Source organism: Mirounga leonina, unplaced genomic scaffold, assembly GCF_011800145.1.
Source record: "Mirounga leonina isolate KUSES-001 unplaced genomic scaffold, KU_Mleo_1.0 Mir_178, whole genome shotgun sequence".
NCBI lineage: Eukaryota > Metazoa > Chordata > Mammalia > Carnivora > Phocidae > Mirounga > Mirounga leonina.
The window spans coordinates 27,534,735-27,553,378 of NW_023270464.1; the positions used below are offsets into that span (position 1 = coordinate 27,534,735).

The following is an 18,644-nucleotide window of genomic DNA, read 5'->3' on the forward strand; positions in this document are numbered from 1 at the left end:
TGAGCGGGGGCGGGGGGGACCCCAGCCACGGCCTGCGGAGCCCCCACAGCTGAGCAGGGGCGGGGGGACCCCAGCCACGGCCTGCGGAGCCCCCACAGCTGAGCGGGGGTGGGGGGACCCCAGCCACCACCTGCGGAGCCCACAGCTGAGCAGGGGTGGGGGAAACCCAGCCACGGCCTGCGGAGCCCCCACAGCTGAGCGGGGGCGGGGGGGACCCCAGCCACGGCCTGCGGAGCCACATTCTTTACACGAACGCTCTATGGGCTTATTAACAGAGTCAAGCAGAAGAGCGTCCGGGGCACGTGGGCCCCGTGTGCGAGGCTCTCAGGGCCGACCCAGGGTGGGGTGTGGGGCACCGACTGCGCGGCCCCGGAGAGCAGAGCCAGGCTTTCCACCAGGCCCCGGATGGAATATGGGGCACAGGAGGGGGGGGTCACTGGTGTGTGCGAGCGGAGGCTGGGCAGATCCTGGCTGGGGTCCGACGAGGGGATTCCGGCAGAGGAGGGAGGACCCGGACTCCGTGCTTTCTGGCCCAGAGAGTGGAGAGCGCAGTGACAGGCTGCAAACGTCCTGGGCGCTTCTGTGGTATCCTCCGAGCAAAGGGCATCCTGTCCCCCTCTTTCCCTTTGCAGGATCCCCGCAGCTCCACGGCCGCAGCAGGAGACGCCCTCTCACCGCCCCCACCCACCGAGCTCAGGGGCGATCGGGCAACGGCCCCCGCCACCTGTGCCCACTGAGGCCCTGGACACACACACCCCCACCATGACAGTACCTTTCAGGGTGACGGAGAGGCTGATGTCGAACGAGTAGGGCTGGTCGTGGCGGAGATACGGCAGGGGCCTGGGGTCCTGTGAGGGCAGAGCACAGCACAGGGGTGGCTGGCAGATGGCGCTGGCCCGGGGGGCCCCCAGCGCACCAGCACCTGCTCCCCCCACCCCACACAGGGCCCCCAGCCCCAGGCAGAAGGAGCTCCCCGCACAGTAGGGACCAGGTGGTCACCTGCGCCAGGCTGGGGAGAAGCCGGGGGAGGAGCATCCGCAGCTCAAGGGCACAGGGGTCAGATCAGAGGTGCCCCAGAAAGCCAGGGAGCAGGGACGCGCAGCCCCGTCGGTGCAGGCCCCGTGGAGGCAGCTCCATGGCCAGGCCACGGAGTCCACGTGGCAGCCCACGGCAGTGGGCAACACACAAGTAAGATGCGGTGATTGTAACGCTTCCGTGTTTCTTTTTAGGATTAACTTGGTGGCTGGTGACACCAATGGGGATATGAAGTAAAAACAAACTAACAAACAAAAAACCTTCCTTTTCTAAATACATTATTTGAGTTTAAAAACGGGAGCTGCTTTAAAGGAAAACATCAAATAAGTAACAGGCAGAGGTAGCAAGCATTGTGAAGACCCCACAGGGCAGGTGTTTGGGAAGGTCTGGCTCCCGGGAAGGCAGACAGACAGGGCGGTGTGGAGGGGCAGGAGGGGTGCAACACGGCCCGCAAGGAAGAATGAGGGTGCCTCTTCGTGAGGCATCGGCTCACAGGGAAAGACTCCAAGCGTGCTTTGAGCAGAGCAGACATGAGCGTGGGGGGGCAGCGTGGATGCAGGCGCCCCAGGAGGGTGTTGGGTGGACGGCAAAGGGCTGAGAGCATCGCAGGCCTCGGGGAGACCCAGGAGGCAGGGGCATGGAGCGCCGGGGAAGAGCAGGGGGCTGCCACGGGCCCACGCTGGAGAGGTCACAAGGCCAGAGCCCCTGGAAAGGGTGCTGGGATCAGGACCCCCTGTTGCCTGGCTCCAGGCTGCATTCTACCAGTTGGGCTCTAGGGGGCGCCCCCGCACAGAACAGAACTTGGCGAAGTTGTGCAAGGTGGTGGCATTGGCCAGGACCCCTTCTCTTCCTGCCAACCGGCCTCAGAGGATTCCGAAGGGTACAGAATTCTGCGTTTTCCCCCAAGAGATGGGCGGGGAGCAGGGAAAGCACAGGCAGAATGACTGGTGCCAGGCCTGCCTGAGGCCACGCAGGGGGTCCCCCAGCACACGGGCAGGCGGGGGGCACGGAGCTTCCCTGCAGATGCAGACAGCGTGGATGGCCGGTGGCAAGCGGCCGCAGAAGCACAGGGCCCGGGTGCAGCTTCCCGCCGAGGGAATGCTTACCTGCTCTGGGTTGGGCACGGCAAAGGGCATGAGGGCCTCCATGGGCACCACCCACGGAGAGATAGTGGTTCCCAAACTCTTGCCAAGGAACGGCCCAAGAGGAACATACTCCCACTTCTGAATGTCCCGAGCTGCAAGAGAAGGGCCGAGCAGGGTTTACAAAGGCTGCCCAGGGCCTCGCCCCAAGGCTCCGTCCGCCCCTCCACCGAGGAGCACCGCCGTCCTGCATGGAGCCCTGACCCCGGCCAGGCTGCCCGGAACCACGGGGACCACGGGGACCACGGGCAACAGCATTCAGGGCCAAGGACAGAGGTCCTTTGAGGTCACTGTGCCAGGTTACAGCAAAGAGAAGGATGACCAAAGGGCAGGCAGGCATTCCCCCAGGAAGGGGCTGGAAGCTCATCCTCCCCCTGGCGGGGGGGGAGGGCAGACACTTCCCGGCACTCAGACATGAGGCGTAGGGGTCGGGAGCCGCTGGGACACTGAGCTGCTTTAGTTTGAAATCTCAGCTCAGCAATAACTGCAATCTCTCTGTGCCTCAGTTCCTCACCTGTGAAAGGGGGATACTAAGGTTACCAGACCTTGTGGGTGTTCGGCACAGAGGTGCTCACAAACGTCAGCTGTGATGTCTGCCTTGTCCCTGGTTGACTTACAGGAGCACAGGAGATCAGAACGGGGAGGTAACTGGCCCAGGACTCAGAGCTGAGAAGTCTGCGTGACACCCGAGCCGCGCTCCCCACCTCCGGCCAGCACCAGACCCCGAAACCATCCACGGCTTCTGAGACAGGGTCCCCAACACCCAGTCTTCAGCGAGAGCAGGGGGCGCCGTGAGCCCGACCTCAGCACGCCCACACCCCAATAATTACCGCTCCAGTCGTTCATAAGAACCATTCCAAAAATGTGCTCGTGGGCCCTGGAAATGGGGATCGGCTCTCCAAAGTTGTTCCCAGGGCCTACAAAGAAAGCCTGACGTGGGGGAAAGTTGATTAGAGTCGGGGCACTGGGCTGGAGGGCAGAGGTCGGGCATTTCCAAACCCGGGCCAGGGACCAGGACTGCCACCGGGGACCTGGCCAGGCTACGAATCCAATTCTAAGTCATGAATGCACTCGAGCGGGCAGCGGGTCACCTCGGGAGAGCGGGGAGAGGCAGGATGCTGGCGCCACCCACGGCCTCCGGACCACTCCAACCCCGTGGCAGCCCCACTCCCTCCCTCAGCAAGCCCCAGGCCACTCTGCTCCTTCCCTTGCACCCCCGCACACACCCCACACGCTGCATTTCAGGATCTGACAGCTACACCGGGCTTATGGGAGCCAGAAATATCTGGGTTTGTACTTGTGTCATTAAATCAGAAGCCTGCCTGGATCCATAATGCAGCCAGGAGGCCCAGAGGGGGCATCTCCCGCACCCCCACCTGGAACCCTCCCCCTCTGCGGAGAGACGTCACCAACATGGTGCTCGGGAACCAGCAGAATCCCGAAACATCCTCGCAGGAAGAAACGGGGAAAATAACTGTCAGGCACACACACAATCAGCCATGACATTTGCAAAACCTGTCACAGTTTGATTTGTTCTGTGACAGTGTTTAAACACTGCAAATCTTTTAATCAAAATTAAAAAAAAAAACCCACGGGCACCAATCTCTATAGAATCTTATCATATCAAGTGCAGATCATCTGTGCTCCCCACCCTGCACCGTCTCTCTGCACACTGATTTTCTGCCTCTACTCGGCTTGCTGTCCACCCCCAACAGGACAATCGGCCTGCAGACGGCCCCGCTCCAGTGCCTCTGGGCTGGCAGACCTCCTCCTGGGGTCTGTGTGGCACCCTCACTGCAGGAAACAGAGGGTTGGCTGGGAAGGCCTTGTTATTTGGAAGTGCCCACACGTTCTTGCCTCTGGATGGAACCCCAAGAATCATAGGGCAGGACTGGAGGGACAGGGAGCTCCAGCCTGCCTCCAACCAGCCCTGGCTTCCCAGTGTCATGGCCCTACCAGGTGGCCGACAACCCCTTCTCCTCCACCTGCCACAAGGAGACACTCAGAGCTCCCCGGGACATCACCCAAACCCACGGGTGCTGATGGTGGGAAGCCCCCCACCACCTGCCTGTCTGCACGTCCCCCCACTGGGCCTGGCTCCGCTGCCCACCCTCTGACCACCCAGCGAGCTGCACCAGAGTCCTCCGTCCAGTTCAGCTCCTCCCCCCTCAATGTCTTCGTCCCCCTGCCTCAGGGACTTCCCAGAGTTCAGTGTCCCTGGTAAAATGCACAGCCCTGCAGCATGAGGGGTCCTCAGGGATGAATGTCAGCGTCCTGGGGGTGAAGCGATGGTAGGTACCGCCGTGCAGGACGCTACCCCTGGGGCAGAGTGTGTGTGGGGGAGGTGTTTGGGATCTCTCCATGTTCTTTCTTTTTTTTTTTTTTTAATCTTTTATTTATTTATTTGAGAGAATGAGAGAGAGAGAGCACATGAGGGGAGGAGGGTCAGAGGGAGAAGCAGACCCCCCGCCGAGCAGGGAGCCCGACGCGGGACTCGATCCCGGGACTCCAGGATCATGACCTGAGCCGAAGGCACTCACTCAACCAACTGAGCCACCCAGGCGCCCTCTCCATGTTATTTCTTATGACCTGATGTCACTCTACAAGTATCTCAAAATGAAAAGCTTAATTTAAAAACCTGTGGAGGCCTAAAACAGCCACGGTTCTGAGATTATGTGGGCCCGACCACAGCTGCAGGGGGGCTGGGTCAGGTGACCCTTGTCATGTACTGTCTATTGATATAGAACCTACACACACGCGGAAATAGCAGGTGCAGACCCTCGGCTCCTACGGAAAGTACAGGGCCTACATAGCCAATCAATACCTAACCTTGTTTCGTGTGCGTTTCTGTCCTTAGACAGGCACCTTGTCCAACATCTACTGCGGACTCAGGAATACGAACGCATGAGCGCCGGCCTGTCCAGCACGGATGTGTTCTCCGGAGGGCGCGTCACGAACACCAGATGATGCTACGGCCCTACACTCGAGGGGTAACTGAAACAGTGAAAGCACCCCCTAAAGAAGCACAAAGATACAAAACAAGGGGCGCCTGGGTGGCTCAGTCGTTAAGCGTCTGCCTTCGGCTCAGGTCATGGTCCCAGGGTCCTGGGACCGAGCCCCGCATCGGGCTCCCTGCTCGGTGGGAAGCCTGCTTCTCCCTCTGTCTGCCGCTCCCCCTGCTTGTGCTCTCTCTCTCTCTCTCTGTGTCAAATAAATAAAATCTTAAAAAAAAAAATCTTGGGGCGCCTGGGTGGCTCAGTCGTTAAGTGTCTGCCTTCGGCTCTGGTCATGATCCCAGGGTCCTGGGATTGAGCCCCACATCGGGCTCCCTGCTCGGCGGGAAGCCTGCTTCTCCCTCCCCCACTCCCCCTGCTTGTGTTCCCTCTCTCGCGCTTTCTCTCTCTCTGTCAAATAAATAAATAAAATCTTAAAAAAAAAAAAGGATACAAAACCAGGTGGCTTTCAGTAGTGAGAAGAGCACGTGTCCAGTCTGAGCTGGACCAAGAAGGCAGAGCATGGCACACACACATTGGGGACTCTGATTCTCTGCCACTCTGTGCGTGTCCGCCCGTGACCCCTGCAAGCTCTGGGATGCTGCGGGGGAGTTACTGATTAGCTCTTAGCAAGTTCACAAACACGGAAGCTGTGTGAGGATAGACCGTCCCTGGGATGGCCGGGCGGGGAGCCCGGGCAGCCCTTCCGGGGAGCACTCCCGCGGGACGCCCGCACAGAGAGCGGCCTGGCTTACCATCTCCAGCTCCATGTCCAACAGCTTGCAGGCGCCATAGACAGGAGGCTTAGCTGCAAGCGGGCAGGAGAGAGAGGCTGTGGTGGGTGCCGGGCCCCGGAACCGGCCGCGTGGGCACATAGAGCGGGGACCAGGGAGGCCTGGGCGCTGGGGCCACTTACAGTCATCGGGGCTCATCTGCCCCATGGGCCTGCGGATCGGGGTGCCGGACACCACGACGGAGGAGGCGCGGCCGTGGTAGCCCACGGGAATGTGCAGCCTGAGAAAGGGGAGGAAGGACGCCCGACCGTTACACGCCGCAAAATGAATTTCTACAGTTTTCAAAATTAAAAACAAAAAGGAGTCCACACATATACACATGGTTCCAAAACCAAAAGGTAGTCCCAAGCATCCATCCACGGGCAAAGAGATAAGCAAAGTGGGGTCTACACGCACCATGCACGAGGGCCACCCGGCGAGCACTAAGTGGGCGGAAGCACCGGCCCACGCCCTGACCCGGCGAGCCTCAGCGACACCACGTGCCCGGCTCAGAAAGACCAGCACGATCCTGCTTCCGCGCTGTCGTGGACAGAGCCGGGGCAGGGGCCTGGCGAGCTGGTGCTAAACGGGGAAGAGCGTCAGCTGTCCAACATGAGAGAGTTCTGGGGGTGGATGGTGCTGACGGGTGCACCCCAGTGTGAGTGCACTTGGTGCTGCAGAGCTGGGCACCTCACAGGGGTGCCCCCATCCTGGTGCCCAGCACCACCATGGTGCCAACGCCGCTCCCCCCGCGGGGAACAGTAATGGTCTCCACGCACACACCGCGCTCAGAACAGGCCGGCACCACGCAGGGTCCCTCTTCAGACTCCTCCCGGACCCTCCCCCCCGAGGTGCTGGCGCAAACTCAGCCCGGAGCAGAGAGGAGAGCGTCCGGGCCTTGGCCGAGGTCACCCAGTGTGGCACGCTGGCCCTGGGCGTCCGACCCGGCCGGTCTGACGGCAGAGCTGCGCGGGGCAGCGGGAACACTGCCAACAGCTCGGTCTCTAAGACAGAAGAGCAGCAGAGGAAGTGAAAAAGGAAAGTGCTCCCAAATACCAAAACACATAGTAAAGCGATTTAAAATATTCTGGTGCGCTAGGAATGGACAGCCAAGCGATCCGAGCCCTGAGCGTAGGTCACAGCGCAGCACGTGACGGACAGACTGCTCATGTCTGCACGAGTCAGACCTTACAGTGGGCTCCCCGAAAGATTTTGTCCACGTCCCGTCCCCCAGAAAATGGGAAGGTGACCTTATTGTGGGAAAGGGTCTGCGTTAAGGGTCGTGAGATGAGGTCATCCAGGATCATCCAGGGGAGCCCTAAATCCAGCGACACAGGAGGCCCGGCAGTCAGGCCCGGGTTGCCTGCAGCCTCCAGGAGCTGGAGAAGCAAGGGCACAGACTGTCCCCTGGAGGCTCAGAGGGAGCGCAGCCCGGCTGGAACCTCGCCCCAGGCTCCGGCCCCCCCCAAGCCCTGAGGTATTCATTTCTGTCATCATGAGCCCCTGGTTTAGAACAATCATACGGGCGTCCAGGAGACGGGTCCAGGCCCACACCTCCCGTCACGCAGACGGGGAACTTCAGGCGGGGTACACATCTACATCTGCACAAAGTGAAGCTACAGGAAGTGCTAGGGGCAAAGCACAAAGACCGTCTTCAAGTTCTTGGGCCCGAAAAAGCCTCAGGATGACATGAAAGCCAATGTCATTTAAAAAAATGATGGACATGTTTGACTTTGGGTAAAGCTTCTGTATGGGGAAAGAGCAAAGTAAAAAGATGCCACGCTGAGAGAAAGTATTTACGATGCACGACAGCAGAGGGTTCATTTCTATTACATATAAAACATTCTTTCAAATTAGTAAGGGAGCAGGGTCGGTACAGAGAAGCTGGAATGTCTGCGGAAGAATATGGAAAACGGACAAGAGTTTGGGCCCCGGGAGGAGGGACTCGGGGGCCCCCGGAGGGTGGGCCCCGGAGGGCGAGCCCGGCTCAATCACAATGTGCACACATTCCCCGTATAATAAAGGATATATGCAGAGAGTGAAAAAGGCACAGCGTGGGCCACCTCGCCTCAAACATCCGGAGAGAAGCTGTTTGCTCTCACCTGCCTGCACGGGGCAGAGCCTGGTCTGTCTGCGCACCTGCTCTCCCAGACTCCCCTGCCCTGCTCTGCAACCTTGGCCTTGTGGCTTCACTTCTCTGGGTCATTAACCTGCTGTCTCTTTCCCTCAGCCTTCCTCGTCTTGATCCTGACAGACATTCCCCGGCCTGGGCTCCGTGCCTGCCACCGTGTTCTGAGTAACCACCACATCCAGCGGACAACACGGAACAAAAGGGCAAGGATCCGGGCTCAAGGATCCTCGACCTGGGAATTAGGAGCCGCCTCTGGCCCTGTCTGTCCTCGGGCAAGTCAACCCTCCTCGGCCTGTTTTTGCTCCCGTGAAACGGGGCTAAGGGTGGGCACAGGCTTGGAGACCCACGAGCCCCTGTGCGGATCCCAGAAACGGCTCACGCTGTGCGCTGACTGCACTTTGATAAAGAGCATGGGCGCACTTGAGGATTCTCAGGCACCAGAAAGTTCCAGGCATGGAGAAGGCTAGGATTCGAGGCGTGCCCACAGAGCAGGAAGACACGGCTTACGAAGGAAGGAGCCTAGAAGGACCGTACACGCTCGAGGACGAACTCCAACCATGTTCTCTGGACGAAGGGGCTTGAGGGACAGAGGGGCGGTCCCTCTGTTTCTGGAAGTAGTGGATCCCAGGCATGGGGGTCCCCCCTCCCCCCGCCCCGGTCTCTCGACCCTGGGGAAACGTGCTGCTGGGAAAGGAAACACTGATCACACTCTGGGCCCCAACATACCAATTCGGCATCAAGGCGTTCTCCTTGCCGCGGAACATGATCCCCACGTTGGTGGCGTGGTGCCGGGAGGAGTAGAAGTCCGTGTAGTCACCTGCAGGGGAGACACGAGAGATCCTCGCGGTGGCAGCTGCCCAGCCAGGGCAGGCTGGTCTCAGGGACGGGGCCCAGCCGGAGCCGGAGGAGGAGGCAAGCGTGCAGGCGTCTCGGCCATGCCCGGTCCCGAGAGCGCAGCCCTCGGCGCGATGCAAATGCAACACAATCGAGCCTCACTCACAATTTGTTTTGAGAACTCTCCTCTGAGAAAGAAACAAGGAACGAGCAGCCAAGACTGTCTGAAATAGACCGCGGACACCCCTCCCCTTCCCGGGGCTTCCCACCTCCGCACGCCCGACCCAGGGCTCTGCTCTGCACGCCTTTGCTTGAGCCGCACCTGCCACCTACACGGCTTCTCTCCCGCATTTGTCTGGGTCCAAATCCTGGCAACACTTTGAGGCCCTTTCCCCCACTCTCTCTGGCAGGACTGCTCCAGGAGGAAGAGGAGGAGGAGGGGAGGAGAGGAGGGTGGGGGGGAGGAGGGGGAGGAGGACACAGGTGCTACGGGCCTGGAGGTGGAGCGGGGGGCGCACGGCCTTCACGGTCCCGATCCCAGAGGTAAGAGCTGAGGGATGCTTGGGAAGAAGAAATCCGTAACCAGGAACAGGAAAGGTCCCACTCAGGGGCAGAGCCTTACAGGGCAGGAAATAACAAAATAAAGTGCGGATCACGGGGGGCGTCCGGCTGGCTCGGGGAGGGGAGTACGACTCGTGATCTCAGGGCCATGAGTTCAAGCCCCACATCGGGAGTAGAGATTACTTATAGATCTTTAATAAATAAATCAATAAAGTACTTATCCTAATGCCCGGCATACAGTGGGCCCCAAATAGAAGTGCCCCTTTGCCAGTGTGGGGGTCCCTGTGGCCCTGCTGTGGGTATTCCAACTCAACAGGCTCAAAGAAAGAATCTTTTTCACATAATAGTCCTTCAAAAAACCGTAAGATGGTGCCTTCTAAACCACGAAGAGTGGGGCAGGTGTGTATCCCTCCAGCACCCACTCCGGACGGAGGAACTCGGGGCCGCACGTTCGGCAGGGAGACCCCAGGGCCCTGGCAGGAGCCCACCGCACAGCCGGTCACAAAGGGTCACCTCAGAGTTCCCACCGCTTGTCCATCTTCAATACATGTGCATAAGTCTGCATTGTGGTCGCTGGCAAGGGGCTGGGAAGGGTGGCGGGGCGCGAGGTGCAGACAGGAAGCCCCCCACCCCCGGGGGCAGGTGCGCGGGTCCAGAAGCTCGCGCTGACAGGCGCGACAGTGTCCTGTACCCGATGCTACCGAATCGTACGCCAAAATCGTTCAGATGGTAAATGTTATGTTATGTGTAATTTACCACAATTTAAAGACGTGTTTATAAGATCGCCTTAACTAAAAGCTTATTTTTCCTTAATAAAAAACATAGGTTACAAGAAACATAAGGGAAAGAGTAAGGGTGGTATTGGGGGGACATGCCGGTTAGGAGGGACACGAAGGCTTATGCACAGTGTGATTCTCTCTCCATGAAGCTTCTAGAGGAGGTAAGACTAGAGATGGACGGACGGTGGTCGCCTGGAGTGGGCGCAGGGGCCGAGGGGCTGGCGTTTCAGGACCGGGCCGGGGGGCCGGGCTGCACCAGTCCTCAGACGGCCCCAAACTCTCCAGACAGTGTCCTACAATGGGGGGGGGGTGTGCCCTGTGGGGAGGGGGCTTCTTAGGACACGCGCAGTTTGACCGGAGCTCTGTGCTCTGCACACATCAGCTGCTTTAACCCTCAAACCCTAGGATGGAGTAAGTCCCGACTCGTGCCCCTGTCCCCCTGTCCTTTGGAAGGACATTCTCCACCAGGAAGGATGCAGGCCGCAGAACACAGCACAAGCCCCGCCAGGGCCCCGCAGCCCCGGATTCCGGAAGCCTCTGAGAGCAAGGTGTACCAGCACCCTGGGGCTGGGAGACAAGGGTGCAGGGCCTCCCTCTGCTTCAGCTAAGGGAGTTTGCACAACTGCAACTTGCTGGTTGAAACTTCCATCAGACTCACTGCCGAGGGTTCAGACGGGGGCTCTCTAGGACCCTCTTTCCTCACACCCCCGCCTCAGACTCACAGATGAGCTGGGAGCACGTCCTGCAGCCTCGCGGACAGAGCGACTTGCTGTGAAGGGCTCCAGGGCCGACTGCAAATACCAGCAGCCGGCAACCCCCCAGCGAGGGCTCTGGCTTTCGGACTGGCCTGGGTCCGTGGAGCGCAGGGGCTAGAGCCCAGAACCCCGCCCTGCTGCCCCCACCGGCAGGCAGCAGGCCCCCGGCACCCCGCCAGGCGTCGTGGCCCACTGAGCTGCTCAGGTACAGGGACCGTACGTACCTATGGTGGCCGGCAGGTGCATCACAGCAGAAGCCTGGGCAGTGAACGCACTGCAACACAGAACCAGGGCTTCAAGGTCAAGCACGAAGCGGGGTCCGTGCTCTGGCCGCCCACTGCAGGCTCAGCCCCTGCTCACGGTCTCGGGTTGGCCCGCGGCCAGGCTGGGCTGCAGTGGGCCACCCTGGGGAGGGCCTGTACCCACAAGAGCCATGATGCCTCCTCCCTGCTCCTACTTTCCTCTCTAGAAAACAGGCCAAATTACTCCTTCTCTGGAAACCAGACACGGACACGAAGGTGCTGATGAGGAGTGGGCTGGACCCGGGGGGGACCCTCCAGTCGGGGCACACGGGTCCTCCCCGTTGGCCCAGAGCCCCACCACCAATATGCAGCGGAGGCAGGGGCTGGAGGAGACGGAGGCAGCCAAGCCGTGGCTCAGAATGGCCCTGACCACCGCACTGTCCCCTCGCCACCCGCCTACGTCCGCGGGCCCCTCACCGTCTCCGAAGCTCCGTGTCGTCTCGGAGCCTGGCATGGCTGGTGGACAGCAGGTTCTGCAAGAACGTTCTCGCCTCCTTCCAGGCAGCCTGGCCCAGGCCCATGAAGCTGTTGAGAGTGGGCTACACGGGGACAGAGAGGGCGGACGGCACATGCGAGAGGCCGTGGAGAGAGGCCGGCCACCTCTGGGCCCTCGCACTGCCAGGGCCTTCTCTCTGCCCCTGGAGCTGGGAAAGCGTCGCCCCCGCCCCCGGGTTTGCGCGCGGTCGGCAGAGGCTGGGAGCCACTGTGTGGGGTGCTGCCGGGGACACGGGGCCTGGGGTGCCGCTGGAGGGGGCTGCGTTCCTGCCACGGAAGCACACCCTCCATCTGTGGTGGCTCAGTCCCCACGCACCCCTCCAGCTAGGCTGTGAGGTTCTTAGCCGTGGTGGTGGGACAGGGGCAGCACCGTAGCCCAGGGGCTCCAATACTTGGAGGCACGTGACGCGGGGAATCGTGGCTCATTTCAGATGAAATCCCCACCATCTACTGAGGACCCAAGTCCTGCGCCAGATGGTCGTTGTGAGGACCGGACGGGAGACGTGTGTGGAACTCCCGGCACACAGGAGGTGCTCGATAAACACCGTCCTCCGTCCTGGCCCACGGAACGGGAGATGACATCACAGCGCCACGCCCATCCCACAGGGACACGGACTTCAGGCTGACTCCCAGCTGGTGGCATTTGTAACAAATCCAGTAGACACGCCATGTCACGGAGTCCTACCTGATCGAAGACATCCTGGTGTTTGGAGAGGACAGGCCCGGTGAAGAGGTGCTTAATGACGCTGAGGTCCAGGATCTGGTCGCCAATGGCCACGCCGATCCTCGGCCTTGGCTGCGAGGGAGACGGCATGGTCAGCACTGGGGAAGGCCTTGGCCAGCCTTGGTTCTTTACCCGAAAAATCTGTCTAGTGAAGAGCCCGTGGGTCCCCCCTTTAGATGGCCCTCTAAGGAGAGGGACTGAAGAACTGGATCCTTAGCACCTGACCCCAACTCCCTTTGTCTCCCTGTGGACTGAGATTGCCCCAGGGATCTCTGCCCCAGCAGAACCTGGGACCCTCTCTGCTTCTAGGACAAGAAAAGAATCTATATTCGCTGCATGGGAAATAAATCCAACATCCCTTGGAAAGGAGAAGGTGCAAGTGGCCTAGTCCAAGCCCCTTATGGAGGCAAAGTCCCCAGAGAAGTTCCTCAGGTACTGCTTGAATGCCTCTGGTGATGAGGAGCTCACCACCTCACCGAGCCACTGGATTATTTCCCAGAATTGACCTAGGCCTTCCCTCGGGGGAATTTCTTTGCACAGCAGAGCAGAGAGCACCCCAGGCACAGTGCTGAGGGCCAGGGGCTTGGATGAATGAGGCCTGCTCTGGCTCAAACAGGGCAGAGCTCAGGTCATGAGGGACCACCAAGCCACGCGGCTCAGAACGTGCAGGGGAGTTCCTTGCCACGACATAAAATCCCAGCATCAGCTCTGATTCTTGGCCTTCGCTCCAAGACCCTGAGCTTTGCTGGTCGGCGAAGAACCGGAGACCCGACCTCCGGGAGCCCTGCCCTGAGCCGAGCTCCCAGCTCTCCCGGGTGACCAGCTTTGCCATCTCGGCTCCAGAGAGCCTAGAGGTGGGATGACAGGCTGGCCTTCTCCCCGCTGGCTGCTCATTTCAGCAGGCTAAGAGGAGGTGGCCATCTCCCGGTGCACGTCGGGCTCAGGGACCGGGGCAGACCAGAGCCACACCCTCACCCGGCCCTGCCTGGGGGACCTGGCTACTCCTTTCCCGAGGCACTGCTGACTCCTTGGGCCTCAGTCTCCCCCTCCGGTAAATGGCAACGGACACAACTGATGAGCACCTGGACCCCAGTGGCCACCCCCACGGGGTGTGCAGGGCAGACCCTGGAACCATTTTCTGACCCTGGCCTCCAGGCCCATTGAAGGTAGGAAGGAACCAACACCACCGAGCAACCTAGTGACGAGCTTGGGGCCAGCTTCCCCAGCTGTAAGCAAAGCCCAGAAGTTGCCCTTGTGCGCCCAGCTATGACCTGAGGACCCCCAAAAACAGGGGCTGTCTACTTTAAGGGCGCTTGGCTGGCTTCATCGGTAGAACGTGTGACTCTTGATCTCGGGGTTGTGAGTTCGAGTTCCACGTTGGGTGTGGAGATTGCTTAAAAATGAAATCTTTAAAAAAATAAAAAATAAAAACAATAAATTCGGGGAGCTGAATTTTTCAGTGCTAGATGGGAAGGGGCTCCTGGCTGGGATCCAGGGCCCCTGAGTCCCCACCCGTTCGTCACTCACCATCCTGTCCCTTGGGAGGCGTCCCTAGTCCTCTGAGGGCTCAGGGTCCCCTGCCTAATGTGAGGGAGACAAATTCAGAAGAGACACCCCACTGGTCTGACTGTAAGAGAATGCATGTGCATTGCCTCCGGGTCGTATCTGATAGACAGCTGTCCAGAGGAAAGCTTTACCCCACTCCCAGCATGGGGTTTGGAAGCTCTCCCATGTGGGGTCCAGCCCCAGTTCTGTCCTGACTGGCTGTGAGACCTGTGGCGGGGTTCTTAGCCATTCTGAGCCTCAGTTTCCTCCTCCATGAAATGGGGACAGTAACTTAACAGCAGGTTTGCTGTGGGAGTTCAATTAGTATCTGTAAATCTCTTATCACGAGGCCAGACACAGGGCAGACATCCATTCAGACAAAACAACTACGAAGCCTCTTCTCCACGCCAGCAGGACACGACGGCCGCTAAAGCACCAGGGACAGAGGAGGGATTGGTGTGGGCCATCCGGACGCAAAGGCAATGGGCACAGGGTGCGGCGACAGGCAGTGGGTGTGGCTGGGTGCAGCAGGGAGCTCGTTCAGTGAGGGTGCTTAAGGGATGTGTCTCTGAGTCCTGGAGAGTGAGAGGGAATTAGGCCTGCACAGAGTGGAAGGAAGAGTATTCCAGACAGATGAAACAATACGTGCTAAGGTCCTGAGGCGGAAAAAGGCTCTTAGAATGGTCCAGAAACTGAACAGCAGCCCGTGTGGTTGGAAAGAGCAGACGGCAGCAGGCAGAGGCAGGGCCAGACTACAGGGACTCTAACAACTTGGCCATCGGCTGCAGACCACCACGGGCGGCACCCCCATCGCCGAGGCCATCATCCCCGTCTTCACAGACAAAGCTTCCTGCGTTCTGCCAATCCATGAGCACCCCGAGATGGGGGGAGGGTGTCTCGTGTGTCTTCGATCCCCGACCCCCCTCCCAGAGTATGGCCCAGAGTTGGGGTTCTTAGGCATTCCCTGAATAAAAGAATGAATGAAGTAATGACGGGATTGATTCACTAGTGTTCCACCCAAATTATGAAGAGCTGGCTGCTGGTGTGCAGGGGAGAGAGGCAGTGGCGACCCTGCCGTGTCCACTGAGGGCAGGACAGCTTAAGATGAGGCCTGTTCCCACACCCACGCCCCGAGCCTTCCGGAAAGCCAGAGGGGCTGTGTGCTTTTCAGAGGGCCCCTGGAAGGGGCTCTGTGTCCAGGCCTCCCCAGTGGCTGTCCCTGCACCAGCAACAGGGGCCTGGGGTCCAAAGGCCACCAGCCACCCTCCAAGGGGCACTCATTCCAGAGTGTTGTTGGCTAACACAGGTCAAGGGTTAACCTGCCTCATTGTATTCCTGTCCCTCTAGGGGACTGCGAGTTAACTTTCTGTGTCCTCGCAATGTTTGCCCAGGCCTGGCCATTGTGAAACCACACATTGGCTCTTGTAGACCGAGGCATTTGCGGCAGGCAGGCCCACAGAAGTCCAGCCACTTGGGGGTCAAAGATCCGCCATGGAGGAAGGGGCAGACTATACTTACTAAGTGAAAGCTCCTTTTTCTGTCCAAAGGGCTTCTTCCAATGAGCAAGGGAATGCCTGGGAGCCCACCCCACGAGCTCAAAGAATTCTAGCTGGAGGCAGATTAACTTGACATCTCCGAGCCCACAGCTCAAGGCCAGCAAACGTGCTCATCCCTCTAAGCTACTAAAAATGTTGAGGTCCTCAGCATTCCCCCGGTCCTAGTGTTAAGGTCTAACCCGCGAGATGAACAAGCAGCCATAACATAGTGTCTTGGGGGCAGGAAACCCCAGTGACTTGAGGAAGCAGTAGGACCAGGCGCTTCAACTGCTCAGCACCAATAATCAGACTTTGGGGCGCCTGGGTGGCCCAGTCAATTAAGCGTCTGCCTTCGGCTCAGGTCATGATCCCAGGGTCCCGGGATCGAGCCCCGCATCGGGCTCCCTGATCAGCCAGGAACCTGCTCCTCCCTCTCCCTCTGCCCCTCCCCCAGCTCCTGCTTGAGCGAGCGCTCTCTCTCTTTCTCTCTCTCACAAGCGCGCGCAAAAAAAAAAAAAAAAAAAAAAATTAAAATCTTAAAAAAAACCAACTCAATAATCGGACTTGCTCTGCTTGCCTGGGAGAGACACCTGCAGGTTCTGTTTCATCCCACACGAACCCGCCCAAACTGAGGCCCAGAGGCTCAATTACGTGCACATCTAGAAAGTTACCAGGCGGGATTCGGACCCACATACACTGGGCACCACAGGCTCCTCAACAGACAGCCCCAGAGCCTCCAACCGCCCCCATCTCACTCCCCCTGCCCCCAGTGACCTGGGGGGAGGGGTTGCCTCCGCGGGGCGCGTCGGGCAGGGGAAACACGGCCCCCCAGTGACCCCGGGGGCCTCCACGTGGCGCGTCGGGCAGGGGAACCACAGGCCGGCGTCCTGCCTGGTGGGTACTGGCCACCGGTGTCGGGGATTGGGGCGGGGGTCCCAGTGGAGGGGGCACCCTCCCGTCCCCACCCGGAGGCCGAGCGCAGCAGCTCACGTTGGCTGGGGTGGAAAAGACGCCGTAGGGCAGGTTGTGGATGGGGAAGTCAGAATCCTCGGCCACCGCGACGAAGGACATGCTGGCCAGTAAGGAGCAGGGCCGCGGGCTGCACTCGGCTGGGTCAGGCCGGATCGCACTCCAGCTAGTTCAGCTCCCGACCCCAAGGCCCCGCCCCCGAGGCTCCACCCCCAGGGCTCCGCCCCCACGACCCCGCAGTTCCACCCCGGCCCCGCCCCCGTGGCTCCACCCCCTGGCTCCACCCCTGGCTCCACAGCTCCACCCCGGCCCCGCCCCGTCGCACCAAGGCTCCACCCCCTGGCTCCTCCCCCGCGGCTCCACGGCTCCGTCCCTGGCTCCACGGCCCCACAGCTCCACCCCGGCCCCGCCCCCGTGGCTCCACCCCCGGCTCCACAGCTCCACCCCGGCCCCGCCCCCGCGGCACCAAGGTTCCGCCCCCCGCAGCTCCACGCTCCGCCCCCCGCGGCCCCGCGGCCCCGCGCCTGCCCCAAGCTCGCAGGGACCCGCAGCGACCCTCTGCGGAACGCTCCCCGGACCTCGCCGCCCCGCACAGGCTTCCCGCCCGCAGAGCCCTGGCCCCCTGAGACAGGGCTCCAGCTGCCCACCACTCCAGCTACCCGGCCCTGGGCCCACCCCCAGCAGCCCCCACCTGGCACTGGAGGCTCCGCCCTGGGTGACCCCAGCCCTGTGCACCCCTCCCACCCCCTGGGCTCCGCGAAGTCCCGAGGGCTGCCGGGACGCCGTGGACGCGACCCCCCTGGCTCAGAGAGTCCTGCCAGCAGGAGTCCTGCTGACCCGCCAGCTGCGACACTCCCACTCGGGGCCACAGGGACAGGCGTGCCTTTGAAAGGCTGAAATTAATGGGAATTGGGTATAAAAAGTATAGCTCACCTGCTATTTCACATTCTGATGTTAAAATGATGCTGACAAGCTGTTTGACCTCGGACAAGCCACTTAAGCTCCTTCTGCTGCCCAGGCTTTGTCCTCTGTGGGACACAGTGTGGATGACCATCGCTTCTGCTCCATCCAGGGGATCTAAGAAGTGAATTAACTGTGGGCGCTTGTGCAGACAGGGACACAGGTGCTTGTGTTAGAGAAAGGACGGGAGAGAGGGACACAAAGGACAGCAGATTCACATCCCCATCCTCTGTCCAGGGCAGGTGGTCATAGCTAAATGGATGGAGATTGCAGGTCTGCCTCTGACATGAATGAAGTGCTTAGCCCTGAGCAAGTTAAACTCTGCCCTCATGAGTTTGCTCATCTGCAAAATAGAGGGCAAGAATCATGCCTACTCTGGGTCTGGGACCTGCATGATGGCCGAATAATGCCTGGCACAGAGTTCATCAGTTAAGTATTTTTCCCTCCAGGGACATCCAACCAGAATGTTAGCCATTCCTTTGTTTCTGAGTTTTGCTTTTCATTATGAAGAAGACAATCAGAAAAGGAGAGAACACTACTATAAAAGCAAAGTGGTCATCACTGATTGAAAATAAGTTTATAGTAAAAAAAATAAAATAATAAAGTAAGTTTATAGTATAAATGCAAATTCCTTAGAAATCTAATGAAATTATTCTTTTAAAAAGAGTTAAAATTTTTGGGCGCCTGGGTGGCTCAGTGGGTTAAGCGTCTGCCTTCGGCTCAGGTCATGATTCCGGGGTCCTGGGATCGAGCCCCAGATCGGGCTCCCTGCTCGGCGGGAAGCCTGCTTCTCCCTCTCCCACTCCCCCTGCTTGCGTTCCCTCTCTCGTTGTGTGTCTCTCTGTCAAATAAATAAATACTTCAAAAAAAAAGTTAAAAATTTTTAAAAGTTAGAATTATAAAAGTATAGGCTGCACAATACTTATCAATATACAAAGTAGTATTTAAAACACTGGCTTTTGATTGATTTGCTTTGGAATTTTTACATTAGTCAAAAGCTAATGAATTAATACAAAAAAATAAAAAGATGCATGCACCCCTGCATTCACTGCAGCATTATTTATAATAGCCAAGATATGCAACCAAGCCAAGTGTCCATCCACAGACGAAT

General features: G+C 59.4%; 1 protein-coding gene across 4 annotated transcripts in view; it reads right to left on the bottom strand.

The window, feature by feature from the left end:
• Window positions 1–16,759, bottom strand: part of FAH (fumarylacetoacetate hydrolase) — a 25,442-nt gene extending 8,683 nt beyond the window's left edge. For 3 of the 4 annotated variants that reach the window (XR_004682675.1, XR_004682676.1, XM_035024274.1), the window contains exons 1-10: window positions 16,595–16,757; window positions 12,486–12,596; window positions 11,723–11,844; window positions 11,228–11,277; window positions 8,801–8,891; window positions 6,087–6,184; window positions 5,926–5,978; window positions 3,008–3,107; window positions 2,142–2,272; window positions 773–848 (exon numbers count right to left, since the gene is read on the bottom strand). Coding sequence is in view for 2 of the 4 variants with exons in the window: in XM_035024274.1 (XP_034880165.1) it covers window positions 773–848; window positions 2,142–2,272; window positions 3,008–3,107; window positions 5,926–5,978; window positions 6,087–6,184; window positions 8,801–8,891; window positions 11,228–11,277; window positions 11,723–11,844; window positions 12,486–12,596; window positions 16,595–16,675 (913 nt within the window). In the remaining 2 variants the exon portion in view is untranslated. Of the gene's footprint in view, window positions 1–772; window positions 849–2,141; window positions 2,273–3,007; window positions 3,108–5,925; window positions 5,979–6,086; window positions 6,185–8,800; window positions 8,892–11,227; window positions 11,278–11,722; window positions 11,845–12,485; window positions 12,597–16,594 lie in introns of all 4 variants that reach the window. The other variant, XM_035024273.1, reaches the window with a different exon arrangement.
• Window positions 16,760–18,644: the final 1,885 nt, after the last annotated feature.